Raw genomic sequence first — 14,453 nt, 5'->3', positions numbered from 1 at the left:
GGGACATATTGTGTTTTATTTTCTTGTTCAATATTAAGTATCCAGGACTGGAAATCTGAAATGAAAATTGTAGATGTAGAAAAATGCATTGAAATATATATGCTGATTACCTTTTAAAGAACAAAATGTATGTTCATATACCAATCGTCCTCAAAATTATGCTTAATAACTAAATGCTCAATTAAAAGTTTTTTATTTAAGAATTTGCTGTTGCATTCTAAGCAAAGGATAGAGTTTTTCACACATTTATTTTCATTTAATTTGTGTACTTTTTGTAAGTGTCTATTTAATGTACTCATATCAAAGAAGTTTTTGCCACATATATCACACTGTTGGACTTTAGTAACACTTTCTTGTCCATCATCTTTTACATTTATCTGATTCTCTTGTGGTGGGTTAGGTACACTATGAATCGTTTTTAAATGCCGATTTAAATTACTTTTATCGTAAAAATGTTTATCACATATACTACAATTAAAGTTAACCCTTACACTAGTTTTTTTCACATCCATGATTAAAATGTTTCGTAAACCATACACTACAAAAGTCACAGTGAGTTCACAAATACAATAACAATTCCTGACTACGAGTAGTACACCGACTACTATTACTACTAAATAAAATCTGGCAGGACAACTTATTTTTATAAAAACAAAAACAAAATTAACAAATAGAGTTTATAACCTAAGAAATTTAAACTGGTTGCAAGGACTTGTGTTGAAGTTAGAATTCCTTCATATAATAACATCTGCTAACTTCACGAGAGACTAGGCCTAGGTCTCTCTTTAGCCGCGCTATATATATGTACAATGTGTTGTCTACGTTTTAGGGTGCTAGGGCACCACAAGTTTATCGAACACTGAGGGTACGTTCCACTTAGCGCCCGCACTGATTTCGTCCGCGACCGCTCTTTTATGCGTTCCACAATCAAAAAGCGTTGTGGTCGAAGTTTTCAAGTGGAACAGGTTTTGGAGGTTTTAGGTTTCAAGATGGCCGCTGTTGTTGGCATAATTATTCGTCGGCGACGGATATCATCAAGTTCCAGTTCAAGTCTGGATGATGAAGAATTTTTTCAACAAAGAAAGAAGCGGAAACTTCGCCCGCGAATTACGGATTATGCAGATGTCGTTGGCCGTTATGCAGACAACGAATTTAAAAGTCATTTTAGGTGAGCAATTTGCCAAGCATTCTGTTTGATTAAATAATAAATTAAAAGCTATTTATAGGAGTATTGTATTTCTAGAATGTCAAAATCAACGTTTGAATACCTAGTAAATATTATAAGAGGCGATTTAATTAGAAAGGTTAATGGTTGTCCGACAATTCCGGCTGAAAAGCAGCTGATGATTGCCTTATGGAAAATGGCAACTAGCGATTCATATAGGTGATAAGAAGCTTACAGTAGCAAAATATTTAATGTATAATGAATCAATTTGTCTCAGGTCTGTATGTGATCGCTTCAATGTAGGAAAAGCCACTGGTCTACGAGCTGTACGTAGGGTTACGTATTCCCTGCATAAAAGAGCAGCGAGATGGATTCAGTGGCCAGTGGGAGATCGTGCCATCACAGTGATGCAACAGTTTGAGGCATCATCAGGGTTCCCAAGAGTTATTGGGGCCATCGATGGCACCCACATTCGCATCGATGCTCCACAAGAAAATGCCCCAGACTATGTCAATCGTAAACATTTTCATTCGATACAATTACAGGTAGGCAACAATTGCCAGAAAATAATGTTTATTAATATTAAGTGGTTTTTACAGTTGGTCTGTGATTCTAACATGTTAATAACGCACTGTTACACTGGACACCCGGGCTCCGTCCATGACCAGAGGGTGTTTAGGCTTTCTGATGTGGCAAACTTTGTAGAAGATGCAGAAAAATTTCCTATGGATAGCCACCTGTTAGGTGATGCAGCCTACGAGTTGCATGAACATCTCCTTGTGCCCTTTCGGGACAACGGTCATCTGGACAGAACTGCAAAACAAATATAATAGACACCTTTCAACAGCTAGAGTTACAATTGAAAGATGTATAGGATTACTGAAGGCTAGAATGAGAAGTTTACTGCATTGCTTACCTATGGTGCGTGTGGATCAAATGCCGCAGTATATAATAGCGTGCTGCGTGATTCATAACATTTGCCTGCTACGTGGAGATGATATAAGAATGGTTGTCATACCAGGGGATCCCCAAGGAAATGCCCGAAATATTGATCAATTTGGAAGAAATAATGCTGTAGTGGCAAAAAGGAACATAATAATGAATGCTTTACGATAATATTATTCAAATATTCAAATCAAATACAAAAACTCTTTTTATACATACTTACAAACTTAAATAAATTTTATAAATAATAAACAAAACTGTGACTTCATCAATAATATAAAATAGAATTTATTATTTATTTGCTAGCTTTTCCAAAACTGCTAAAAACTTGTGATCCATTTCTAACCTCTCCTTATGTCGCTTTGCTCTTGCTTCCTCATGCTCGTCCTTTTGTCTTAATCTTTTGGCCATAAGCACATTGGTACTTGGTTTCGATGTTGATGGGGCTATAAGATATAATATACATATTAGGTATATAGTTAAACAACAATTTGAAAGACGTGTACGTAAGAACAGTTAAGTAGATAAATTATGTTGTAATTGTAAATAAGGTGATCATTGGTACTTTTGAACTCACCACTGGTATTATCCTGTGGTTTGACATCTGTATCTGAGGAGGACGCAACCGCAACCGGATTGCACCATGCACGCTTCGAAAATATTTCATCCATAAGCTGCAAAAAAGTTGAGTTTAAAGAAAAATTACCTATAGGTATACGTACGTCAAAAAATTTCCAAGTTCTCTTGTCGTTGCCAGATTTCGCATTGTGATCTTTTATGGATTTATACGTTTTTTTTAAACTTCTCAGTTTTGCGGCACACTGCATTCCAGTTACATTATTATTTAAAATCTCTGCAACCTTGTCCCATACTTTTTTTTGCGGTTGCCTGCCATCGGTAAATTGGGATTCATATGACCGATATGTCTCCAATAACAGTAAAATTGATGGCGTTGTCCATCTATATAATGAACCTGAAAAATCGAAGAAATTAATGTCTAGAAATGTTGGTTGTTATGAATACTAGAAGTTATGCCTATAGGAGACTTGCTACGTTAGTGATGGTAATTGTTAACATGGTTCCGCAACATACCTCCGTCACCCCGATCTACGTCTTCAGGGGATACAATGGATTCTTCTTCAGGGGATACAATCGATTCTTCTTCCGCAGCGGTTTCCGATAATCCTGCGTTTAACAGCTTTGCAGCAAACTGCATATCTGAAAATATATATAAACAATTTGCTCAATTTTTAGAAACTTACCATTTTGTGCACGCTCCGCATCCTCCGCAGATACAATTAATTCTACCAACTGGCCGTCATGATATAAACTTAGGGTAGTCATTTTGGTGAAAGGAAACTAAGGCAAAACATTTAACATAACCTAACAAAAACCAAACGACCACTCTGACCCCCCTCTGTTTTACGCGCGAAGCGGGCTTTGCGGTCGACTATTAATGACGTCAACTATGACGTTTTCGACATCGACCACAACATTTGTGGCGTCAAGTGGAACGAAATTTGGGACGTTGCAATCGTCGCAGTCTTTAAGTGGAACGTACCCTGAGAAATGTTCCTGCAGCTCCTTTGTTTGATCGCACTTTAATTGTAACAAGCTTCTGCGGCAGTATAGTTTCGTCAATACTGTTTTCCGTTGTAGTACTTTTTCTAAGTTTTCTAACATTTCATATGCCGTCTTCGCATCTTTGATATACTCGATGTGCTTGTCGCTAATACATCTAATGATAATGGACTTCGCTTTGGCATCATTCTTCAGGAAAATTTTCTTCTCGTTTTCGCTTAACTCTTCCATGTCAGTTTTCTTTATTATAACCTCCTTCACACCCTTTTCGTCCAGAATGGCGCTTACTCGAAACTTCCAATTTGAAAAATTTGACGATGTCAGGAGTGCGTTCAGAAACAAGTGATGTTCTTTGGTGTGAAGTAAGTGTAGAGTGATGTCACGTGCCCAATGTCACTCTGTACTTTAGAAACGCACGGAGTGAGATGCTACTGTCAATTATTTTTGTAAGGTTAGAAAGTTCGAGCAAAACAAACAATTTTAAATATGAACAAAAGGAAGCTTATTTGTGGCTTGGCAATCTCATTATTTAAACAATTCCTATCGGAATTAGAAATATTTGTGTTTGAAGCTATCGATATTGAAGACGAAGAAGATCCTGTACCTTCAAAAAGGAGAAAGTTGCCGATTAGGATTGAGAATTATATGGAAAGGGTAATACCGAACCTCAGTAAACAACAATTTCAAATGCATTTCCGTATCAATTATGTGACATATACCAAGTTGTTACCAATTATTGCAAATGAAATAAAGAAAAAAGACATTGTGGGACGACCTTTAATAGACATCGATAGACAATTACTTGCTGTACTGTGGCTATTGGCAACCCCAGATTCATTTAGGTACCTACCTACATATGGAATACATTCATATATAACTAGCACTTCGTTTTAGATCAGTAGGAGAAAGATTTAATATGGGAAAGTCTTCTTTAAGTGTGTCATTTTTCCGTATCATCAAAGCGTTGAATAACATTGCGCCAAAAGTTATAGTTTGGCCAACAGGCGAACAGGTAGAAGCAGTTAAAGAAAAATTCTCCAATCTTGCAGGCATTGACGGTGTTATTGGAGCAGTAGATGGAACGTTTATTCCAATAAAAGCCCCCAAAGATGACCCAGAGGTATATATATGCAGAAAATGCCATTACGCAATTACACTGCAAGGAATTTGCAATGCTTCATTAAAATTCACTGATGTATTCGTGGGTTATCCTGGATCTGTAAGCGATACTCGAATATTCCGCAATTCCGACATATATAATGCGGTTACTGAAAATGTTATGGAATATTTTCCCAATGGAGAGTTTATTTTAGGCGATAAGGCATATCCTTGTTTGTCATGGTGCATACCTCCATACATCAACAGTGGAAATATGAATGCAGCAAAAAGAAATTTTAATTTGAGAGTATCTCAGACCAGACAAAGTATAGAGAGGGCATTTGGCCTTTTATTTGGACGACTACGGCGACTTAAATTTTTAGATATGAATAGACAAGATTTGATTCCTGCAACTGTTGTCGCATGTTGTGTTGTGCACAATTTATGTATAGAATCGGAAGATTTATTGGTAGAGGAGTTTATAAATGAGGGTATCCAATTTGTAAGAGGGAATTTGGAACGTGAACATAATGGCCGAGGAAATTTATTTCATGAGAATGGAACTCATAAACGTGATCAGTTGTGTCAAAGATTATTTGATGTTATGGACTAAATACTTGTAAATATTTTGTAATATCTTTATGAAACACTTAATCATTAATAATAAACATAAACTGTTACGAACTTAATACATATTCTTACATATTGAAAAAATACACTACATTCTACAGGATGTGTACGGTATTTTACTGTCATAATCCTACAATTTGTCTAAAAGTTTATTCATCTGCATGTTGAAATTTTCAATGGATTTTTGCTGCAACTCTCGAAGTAAACTCAGCCTCTCTTTATGCCGCCTTTCAATATCATCTTCTGTGAAACGCCTTTTCCTGGAAACTGATGGTGTTGGAGAGATACTTGAAGTTGTTGATGCAGTTTCCGTAACAGGCGGACTAGATGATCGAGATCGAACGTCATCACTGTCTTCCTTTTTGTCTAAGTATAATAATATAATCAAATTTACTTATAATGAGAGAAAAAGATCCTTACCTTCCAAGTTGCGTCCTCTTAGAGAGGATGCTACTGCAATGGGCTCAACGTTTGGTTTTTTTCCGTAAATATCATCCATCTCTTCGTAATAAGTAAATTGTATAGCGGCAGCACCACTACTAGTCGCTTTCATATTATCTTTCTTCTTCATATACCTCATTTTTAAATATTTTACTTTATCTTTAATCTGGGATGTAGTAAAGTTCCCACCATCATTCTTCATTTCATCCTTCATTAGCGCATATACTGCATCATTTTTTATGGTGGTCGATTTAAAATCTTCTTGGTGAAGTTTTAAAAAATGAATGAGCTTTAATGTCATCTCGTGACTCCACGAAACTTTGGTTCCCATCGGCGTACTCGTCCCGTTTGGTGAAGGAAGTCCAAGATCGGCAAGTTGCTTTTGTAATTCCTCATAATATTCAATGCCAAATATTGATTGCAAATCTGCATTAATTGAATGATACAGTAACTCTCCACCTGATAGGATTAAAATAGGAATCGATATATAAAATAATGTACCTACTTACTTTGAGTATTTTGCAAAACAACATTTTCATTTTCAATAATATATAAACCATTTTCGTTAACTACTGGCACATACGCATTTTCCATTATTAATTTAATAATTTACTTTACTGAAAATAAAATAATTTGGACAACGATTGTTGACATTTGACAGTTAATTATGAAATGCGCATGACAGGTGATTATTACCGCGCCAAAAAGCGAGGTAATGAAAGGTCACTCCAGAGTTACACTGAGGCGACTTGCAAGCGTTTCTGAACAAAGGGTAGTGTTGTACAAGGTGATCACACTACACTTTCTGAACGATCAGCGTAACTCCTATCTGGTTTCTGAACGTACTCCAGCATATATTGCAAATCACTCTTGGGATCCATCGTTTTTTTTCTAACCTTACTTTGTTCTAACAGCTTACTTCTAATTTATCTCACGCCTATGACTTCTTATTTCGAGTATTTCTGTGCCCATAACATATTGGAATGTAGATAGCGGGGTGCTATTACAGAACGAAATAAATTCAACACCTAAAAACACGTCTATTCATATCAACGTTAGCCATTACATCTTTTTGACACTCGTATTCCAGTGTCGCCAAAACACAAGGATTATAAACATATAATCCTTGCCAGGGATCTGTGCCCCTGCGTCATCATTTATATTTTATGGTGTAAGACCCGTCTTACACGAGTCATAATTATGGCCACAATTGTGATAAAAATTTGAAGTATATTTGTGTTCTTAAAATTATGTTTACGAGAACTATACCGCCCTTTACACGTTGTCAAACTATGGATATAATTATGATAAAAAATATAGGGAAATTCTGTATTCAGCTGTTGGAAATCTAGGGATTTTTTTGAATGGCAGCAATGTACATACTACATAACCAAAAATAATATATCACATTCAGTTTTCACTATTCTCTGTCACTATTAACGGTTTTGTGCAATAAGCAATTTCTTGTGATGGTAGCAAATAACAATCTTTTAATAAATGTCGTGGTCAAGAGAGCAGGTCACCATGCTCATTGAAGTGTACAAAAATCACCCTTGCTTGTATGTGGTTAAATCCCCACAATACAAAAACAAGCATGCGAGAAATGCTGCCTTAACAGACATCTGTTCAAAGTTGGAGGCAGTGAAAGCAGGTGTAACGATTGCAGATGTAAAAAATAAGTTTGCAGCTCTTCGACAAAATTTCTTAGTGGAATATCGTAAACACGAAAACTCCATGAAAAGTGGAAGCGGTACAGACCAGGTAAATGCAAATCTACATTGCAACAAATCGTATAGTTCTAAAAATGTATGTTTTAAGGTGTATATACCTACCATTTGGTATTATGATTTAATGCTGTTTGTTTTGGAGCATTCAATTGCAAAGACAGCCATTTATGATAGCATCCCCAAGCCTCTTTCACCTTCTCTTTCATCAGACAGTAATATTGAATCGTTGGAATTTACGGACATTTCACAATTAGAGGTTGTTTATGAAGACGAACCAGACGATTCACAAACTGAAGAGGTATTTCCTTATATTTGTCAATAAGTATAATGTTTCGGTAAATAAATGTACTTTAGGAACCTGTCAATGGAGGCGCCTCAAATGTGCATGTAATTGAACAGACGCCACAAACCAGCCGACCACAATCTCAACTAAAGAGAAAAAAGGGGAATGAAATCGACTATTTAGCAGATGCCAGCAGAGCGATAAATGAAATTGCTAATGCAGTTGCACGCAAGAAGCCTGATGTTAGCACTATCAAGGCGGATAGGATTGATGTCTTTCTTAAGTACATTGAACCAAAATTACGCCGCATCAAGAATGACGATTTGTTAGATAAAATAGAAAGCGATATTGTACATATAATTTCCAAGAATTTCAAATAAAATCTGAGTGATCCTATATACATATATATACACTTATTCAAATTGTATGATTAACAATTGTGTCTTAAAACTGCTGCATCCTGCCACTCTACACTGCCAGTAGGAGAACAAAAGTAATTTTTGTATTCATCCCTCACAGATAATGCTGATCTGGAAGTTCGATTTGTTCCCTGTGGTTTCCATGTATCCAATGTGATAATTGATGCTTCGTCAAAATCAGTATAAAATTGTCCACTATTTGTACATAAATAGTTATGTAGTGCCACACAAGCTAAAGTAATTTTTTCTACTTTATTTGGTGACAGACATATCGGATTTAACAATACTCTAAATCTGTTGGCAAGAATACCAAATGCATGTTCAATGATACGTCGTGCCCTTGATAACCGATAGTTAAATATCTTCTTGTCGTGAGATAAACCTCGTTGTGGATAAGGTTTTAATATTCTTGTGGACAGTGGAAATGCGTCGTCTGCAACTATCACATATGGAACATTGTTACTGGATCCTGGTAATGGTCGAGATTGTGGAAAATTTAACGAATTGTTTTGAATTGCTTTTGACAGAGTACAATCACGAAACACTCCACCATCACTTATTCTACCATTAACACCAATGTTAATGTATGTAAATTTGCAGCACGCATCGGCCATTGCCAATAATACTAGTGAATGATCCCCTTTGTAATTGTGGTAAAATGATCCAGCCGATTTTGGAGATCTAAATGTAATATGACGTCCGTCAAGCGCCCCTACACATTGAGGAAATTGCCATAGTTCCATAAACTGATCAGCAATTGATTGCCAACTTTCGGGAGTAGATGGAGTCTGTAATGTAGAAGAGATATATATAGAGAATTGATCAAATAAAACTTTACCATTAAAAACTCATCTTTTAAAACATTAAATATGACTTCACAAACTTCAGGAATGAATAGAGAAATGGTTGATTCATGTAGGGTATCAGGCTCAGTAATGGACACCCATAAGGAAATTACAACTTTGAACGCTCATAAGTACCGCTTTATTGATGTTAACCATATCATAGATGGACCTATGGAACGGTCTTTTTATGAAGATTTCAATAAACATGGCCCCAATTACTGACAATGGGACACACATATTTTATAAAAATTATTTGACAAATTTCCGTAATACACTAGTAATGGGCATACAGTGAGCAGTAATGGACATGCAATGGACTAGTAATGGACACATGTTTCAAAAATATATTTTATTCATATTTATTCATTTCGGGCACACTATAGTGGCCTCTATTGTTTTTCAATTTAGGATTATGAATGTTGCATATAATACTATCCATAAAATAGTATAAAACATCCTCTTTTGTAGGCCATTTCCAGGATTGAACTCCAGCACTGACCATAGTTCGAACTTCTGCGCCCTCCGGATCATGTTTCAGAACTATTCCTATACAGAAAGAGTTAAGTACCTACTGGTGCAAAAATTATGAATTTTTGGTTACCTGGATAGTACTGCTCCTCATATTTAACTATAACATGTCGATCCTTTTCTAGTGTCACATTTTCGGCTTCACTCAGATCAAGGTCTTCATCTTCGTAGGGCACATCCATGTCTGACTCGGACGAACTTTCTTTGCATGCAGCACTAGATTTTTTTACAGATTTGGAACGTTCTTTACCAGCCTTCTTGTTAACTTCATTATTGTAAAAGTCTCTATACTTTCCACTTGAAACAACAGCAGGAAAAATCTTTATTCTGCGCTTTGGTGTTTTCAAAGTTTTTTGATCTGGGGTTTTTGGATATACTAAGCATCTCTTGAATGGCGTTGGAACTTTGAACCCTTCTTTTTCCTTTTCTTCATAATAAAGCAGTTCTCTTTGCAAAGGAGTTTGCCAGTCCGGGCGCGTTGATGGGCCTGGTTCAGGAGACATGTTATGCACATCCTCTAAAATAATTTCAGTTGGGTTGGAAGGATTTTGTTCTATTTCCACGACTCCATTGGTCTCAATACATTGGGACTTCATTGAAGTATTTCCAGATTCAGCCTTAATGGTTGCCCAGACTGCATACAACTTTTGGTAACTTATATCTCCAGACCAGTCCTCATTTTTTGTAAGAGTTTCTCTAAACTGCTCCAGTTCCCTATTTTCAATCTTACTTTCCAATATTGCTAGCAACTTCGCTGATGTTGGATTGTCATCAACGGTTGAATTGACACTTTCCTGAAATATTTTTCTATTTGGTATACACTTGGAATAGTCTACATTATTTTTATCAAATGGAAAAAGTCCACTTTTCCTAAAACCGTTCTGAATAGTTTTGTGAGAGGCATATTTATCAAAAACGGATTTCAGAATAGTCCCAAAAGTACTACGCGTCACATCCTTCGGAAAATTCTCATATTTCCATTTTCTGACCTCTGTAGCCCAACCTGATTTTAGTGGTTTAAACACAGCTACGTCTGCTGGCTGCATGATGTGAGTTGTATTAGGGAACAATGATATCAAAATAACCCCATTTTCATCACACAACTGACTTACGTGTTTAGTTAAATGTGATCGATGCCCATCAACAAATAATATGACTGGTTTTTGGATATTATTGGTTTGTATGTATGGCAAGAAGTGATTGGATATATATTCGTAAAAAACGGCAGAGGTCATCCATCCTGAGTCGGACCTTCCCAGAGCCCAGTTCTCTGGTACTGATTCGGCTATAATATGGGGAACACGCTTATAAGGGAAAATTAGCATTGGGGGAACATATTTCCCATCTGCTGAGAATGTAGCCATGACAGTAATTTGTTCTTTTTCCGATGATACTCTCACATAAAAATCCTCTTTATTTTCTGTTGGTCCAAGGACTTTTCCATTCTTTGGGCATAAACAGAAACCTGCCTCGTCTCCATTAAATATACGGCTGGGATCGTCCAGTATATTCATATAATTTTCGGTTTGTAAGAAGGTCAATATTTCCTCAAACCATCCTTCAATTCGGTCCTGAGTGACAGCAGCACGAGCCTTGCTTACAGCTTCAGCATATTTTTCCTTTATCTTAGGGTGACGTTTCAAAAAACCCCTAAACCATGATCTTCCAGGTGTTCCATTTAGAAAATATTTGGTTTCCTTTCCCATATCCTCGACCATTTTTTTCACTGATAAGATGAGATTTTGTCGGTGAACTGGAAATCCTTTCCTGGCCATTGCCAACACCCAGTTTTCGATAATTTTCTCTTCTGCTTCGGGAATTTCTGTAGCTGGGCCCATTTTTCTGCTGTAAGGAGTTGCTAACGCTAACCTTCGTACCAAAGTGCTGCGAGGAACCTTAAACTCACGAGCTGCAGCCTTTTTGTTAATTCCATTCTTTGTCACTGCCTCAATTGCCATAATCATGTTCTCTTCTGAGTATGAAAAAAAAGTTCTTTTTTCTTTTTTCTTTGTTTTCCCCATTCTATAAAAATTTAATTCATGTAAGAAACCTTTTAAGATCCATTAAAATTTAGGAAAGTACGTTCCAAGCAGTCTATCTTTTACAGAAGGGTAAACTAAATTGTGCCCATTACTGAAACATTATGTCTCAAAAATGGTCACACCCTATGACCACCACTAGCCCTCGAAGTAAAACAGTGTATTAGTAATGGTCACCCCCTTCTAAAAGCGGAATGACATGTACCATCAATTATATGACCATAAATTAATTAAGAAATCAATACTGCTAATATTAGTAACCTACCTGGCGTGGGAAAAATAACTACAACGTTTCAATAAACGCACAGTAGACGCTAACGACACTTTAATTTAGTATGTCAAAAAACCTCATCACATAACCCACGCCGCCACAATAGTTCGTTTAAAAGATCAATAAGAGTGAACTTAGCCGCAGCTGTTGAACCTGCATGCGACCAAAGGACCTACTGATTATTTGACCTACCCATCTACAGCGTTAGTACCACACAATGCCTATTTTCAAATTTTTAAGGGGAAAAGTGTCCATTACTAGGTCTGTGTCCATTACTAGGTCGATTACCCTATCCTACTAGAATACATCAACGAACGGTAAGACTCTCCGGTTGCAAGAAAGCGAAGCGTAAGTTCAAGCCTGAATAACATGTCTAAAATATATACCACTTTCAATCAGCATTTTCTTTACCTGCTTCTCGCTGAAACACATTGCCTCATAACAGTATCTTGGCGACTGATATGTGGTTCTACCAATCGCAACAGTTTTTCAAATTGGTGGTTAGTTAACCGTAAAAAGTTTTTATATGCTGCAGAGTCTTCTTGTAGTAGCTCGTCATTTAACATATGTAATATCCCCATTCCCATATTCCTTCTTTCATGCCATTTTTTTGACCAAACTCTTCGCCTGCGACGTGTATTGAACTTTAGGGCTAGCATATTTGTATAAATTGCCACTGATGCAATACTATACAATGTGTATTCGTCAAATTCCATACTTTAAAATTATATTCAAATTACAACTAGGTAGATACTTCGATTAATTGACTACAGACCTGAAGACAAACAAATACTCTATTTTCTTTTTAATGAATTTCAATTTTCAATTACTTTGATAAACAATATCCTAGGATCACAGTTTGCGCATGCTGTTTGCGCATATTATGCACACAAAAATAGAACACGTTCTATTTTTATGGACAAAATTTTTTTTATGGTTATAATCGGTGTATTACACGCACCATATTCTTTCCAACACAATTAAATTCAGAAATAGGGACATATTTGCTCGTGTAAGACGGGTCAATATGAAAAAAGCTAGTCAAATTATGTCCGTAATAATTATATGTAGGGTGAATCGCCCAGTTCTCGGCCACTTAACTGAATTTTCACCTTAAACCGACGTTTAAAAATTGCAGAATGATTGAAATCCAATTTTGATTATTTTATTGGATAGCACGTAGTTTACTTAATTAAATTTAATCATTCAAAAATGTCAAATCTATTTAAGTTTTTTTTTGTTAATAAAATCCTAAAAAATGTCCTTATTGCCAGTTCTCGGTCACTTGATTATTTTCTCGGCCAAGACTATGCCAGTTCTCGGCATGGGTGGCCGATAAATCCCATTTTTCGGCCGTGTTGTTTAAGCATTAAAATAAAAGGAGAAATGAATGGAAAATGGGTGCCTAGGTACAGATAATCAAAAAAATTAATTTTATTGCAGTCAGTAGTAGATTCTAATCAAAATATTTAAGTAGATAAATAAAACAAAAATATTCCAAGTTGCCTATTTTAATATAAGTAACTAATAAAAAAACCTTAAAAATAAACATAAATAGATATCCTTAAAAAGAGGAGTAAATAATTTGTACTCATTAAAACTTATTTGCAGGAACTACACAAGAAATCTCTAGTTGAAGCTTCATTGTATGATAAATTAGATAACTCAGTACAAGCTAAATGAAACCACTTAGGGCATGCATCACATCCCAGGTTTTTTAAAGAATCATCTTCTGTGTCACTTACCAATTCATCTTCGCAAAGAGAACACATCAATTTTAATTTCTTTGCTGCATTTTTTTTTGACTGTTTTATATCTTTTTTTGCATTTTTTTAATTCTGTTTTTCCAGTCTTTCATCTTTTTTCTTCTGCTGAGCTTCCTGTTTATTTAGTCTTCCTTTCTCTTGCTTTTCAATATGTTTTCGCCAAGCGTTGGACGAGATAGCACTTGGCAATTTCTCTTTTTTTTTATTTTCTGAACCTTTTTTTATAGGTTCAGGAAATCTTAGATGACGAGAAAATGGGGTTAACACTTCTTCGACCTCCACAGTTTTTATAGGAGAATTTTCTTCAGGCCATTTTGGTGGTGAGTGATTACTTTCAGCTTCAATTTGTACGGTCTTTAATGGAGATTTTACTTCCGACTTCTTTTTATAAAATGTCTCCACTTTTATTGTTGAATTGTTTTCTTTATTTATTTCCATGTTTTTAATTTCTCTCGTCATTTCCGTTTTATCAACTCGCCCCTCATTTTGTATTGCCTGTTCCGATTTATCGTTTATTGATTCATTTTTCTCTGTGGTGTTATCTTCAATTTCAATAACTTGATCGGTATTTTTTTTCACAAATATCTGATTTTCTTCTTCTATTTTATATCCAACTTCCGTTGTTTCAGTTTTAGTAGTATTTTCCTTTTCTGATTGTTCTTTTTTGCCATTTTTCGAGTAAATTTTATTTTCATCCATTTCTTCGGCGTTATCT

At 35.8% G+C, this 14,453-nt stretch overlaps 5 protein-coding genes across 8 annotated transcripts; 3 read left to right on the top strand and 2 right to left on the bottom strand.

The window, feature by feature from the left end:
* The first annotated feature begins 737 nt into the window (after positions 1 to 737).
* On the top strand, positions 738 to 2,011 carry LOC116169491 (putative nuclease HARBI1). Its single transcript, XM_031485599.1, has 4 exons — positions 738 to 1,168; positions 1,244 to 1,384; positions 1,443 to 1,710; positions 1,765 to 2,011. The coding sequence occupies exons 1-4, from the start codon at positions 915 to 917 to the stop codon at positions 1,993 to 1,995; spliced, it is 894 nt and encodes a 297-aa protein (XP_031341459.1). The 5' UTR covers positions 738 to 914; the 3' UTR covers positions 1,996 to 2,011.
* Positions 2,012 to 2,372: 361 nt separating this feature from the next.
* Positions 2,373 to 3,658, bottom strand: LOC116169493. 2 transcript variants are annotated; one of them, XM_031485603.1, is made up of 6 exons: positions 3,526 to 3,658; positions 3,373 to 3,469; positions 3,203 to 3,328; positions 2,833 to 3,083; positions 2,688 to 2,784; positions 2,373 to 2,556 (listed from the first exon to the last, which is right to left on the bottom strand). In XM_031485603.1, the coding sequence occupies exons 2-6, from the start codon at positions 3,452 to 3,454 to the stop codon at positions 2,402 to 2,404; spliced, it is 711 nt and encodes a 236-aa protein (XP_031341463.1). In that variant the 5' UTR covers positions 3,455 to 3,469; positions 3,526 to 3,658; the 3' UTR covers positions 2,373 to 2,401. The 2 variants fall into 2 exon arrangements, with proteins under 2 accessions (XP_031341463.1, XP_031341464.1); XM_031485604.1 differs by lacking the exon at positions 3,526 to 3,658 and having other exon boundaries at positions 3,373 to 3,513.
* A 498-nt stretch (positions 3,659 to 4,156) lies between these two features.
* On the top strand, positions 4,157 to 5,473 carry LOC116169490 (protein ALP1-like). The gene is made up of 2 exons (XM_031485598.1): positions 4,157 to 4,533; positions 4,586 to 5,473. Exons 1-2 carry the CDS (start codon positions 4,178 to 4,180, stop codon positions 5,400 to 5,402), a joined length of 1,173 nt encoding a protein of 390 aa, XP_031341458.1. The 5' UTR covers positions 4,157 to 4,177; the 3' UTR covers positions 5,403 to 5,473.
* A 1,849-nt stretch (positions 5,474 to 7,322) lies between these two features.
* On the top strand, positions 7,323 to 8,268 carry LOC116169492. Of its 3 annotated transcripts, none has more exons than XM_031485602.1 (3): positions 7,323 to 7,621; positions 7,730 to 7,885; positions 7,942 to 8,268. In XM_031485602.1, the coding sequence occupies exons 1-3, from the start codon at positions 7,358 to 7,360 to the stop codon at positions 8,248 to 8,250; spliced, it is 729 nt and encodes a 242-aa protein (XP_031341462.1). In that variant the 5' UTR covers positions 7,323 to 7,357; the 3' UTR covers positions 8,251 to 8,268. The 3 variants fall into 3 exon arrangements, with proteins under 3 accessions (XP_031341462.1, XP_031341461.1, XP_031341460.1); XM_031485601.1 differs by having other exon boundaries at positions 7,679 to 7,885; XM_031485600.1 differs by having other exon boundaries at positions 7,323 to 7,885.
* Positions 8,269 to 8,300: 32 nt separating this feature from the next.
* On the bottom strand, positions 8,301 to 8,903 carry LOC116169162. The gene has a single exon (XM_031485187.1). It carries the CDS (start codon positions 8,901 to 8,903, stop codon positions 8,301 to 8,303), a length of 603 nt encoding a protein of 200 aa, XP_031341047.1.
* Between the last annotated feature and the right edge of the window lie 5,550 nt (positions 8,904 to 14,453).

Source organism: Photinus pyralis, unplaced genomic scaffold (assembly GCF_008802855.1).
Source record: "Photinus pyralis isolate 1611_PpyrPB1 unplaced genomic scaffold, Ppyr1.3 Ppyr1.4_LG4, whole genome shotgun sequence".
NCBI lineage: Eukaryota > Metazoa > Arthropoda > Insecta > Coleoptera > Lampyridae > Photinus > Photinus pyralis.
This window is presented reverse-complemented; position numbering and strand designations above follow the sequence as displayed.

Excerpts from the sequence above, each read along its gene's own strand:
- LOC116169491 (XM_031485599.1), top strand. The coding sequence starts at position 915 with ATGCGTTCCACAATCAAAAAGCGTTGTGGTCGAAGTTTTCAAGTGGAA. Across the intron at positions 1,169-1,243 it reads GAATTTAAAAGTCATTTTAG|AATGTCAAAATCAACGTTTG; the intron begins GTGAGCAATTTG and ends TTGTATTTCTAG. Across the intron at positions 1,711-1,764 it reads TTCATTCGATACAATTACAG|TTGGTCTGTGATTCTAACAT; the intron begins GTAGGCAACAAT and ends TGGTTTTTACAG.
- LOC116169492 (XM_031485600.1), top strand. The coding sequence starts at position 7,358 with ATGTCGTGGTCAAGAGAGCAGGTCACCATGCTCATTGAAGTGTACAAA. Across the intron at positions 7,886-7,941 it reads ACGATTCACAAACTGAAGAG|GAACCTGTCAATGGAGGCGC; the intron begins GTATTTCCTTAT and ends AATGTACTTTAG.
- LOC116169490 (XM_031485598.1), top strand. The coding sequence starts at position 4,178 with ATGAACAAAAGGAAGCTTATTTGTGGCTTGGCAATCTCATTATTTAAA. Across the intron at positions 4,534-4,585 it reads GCAACCCCAGATTCATTTAG|ATCAGTAGGAGAAAGATTTA; the intron begins GTACCTACCTAC and ends ACTTCGTTTTAG.
- LOC116169493 (XM_031485603.1), bottom strand. The coding sequence starts at position 3,454 with ATGACTACCCTAAGTTTATATCATGACGGCCAGTTGGTAGAATTAATT. Across the intron at positions 3,084-3,202 it reads CGTAGATCGGGGTGACGGAG|GTTCATTATATAGATGGACA; the intron begins GTATGTTGCGGA and ends TCGATTTTTCAG. Across the intron at positions 2,785-2,832 it reads GAACTTGGAAATTTTTTGAC|CTTATGGATGAAATATTTTC; the intron begins GTACGTATACCT and ends ACTTTTTTGCAG.
- LOC116169162 (XM_031485187.1), bottom strand. The coding sequence starts at position 8,903 with ATGGCCGATGCGTGCTGCAAATTTACATACATTAACATTGGTGTTAAT.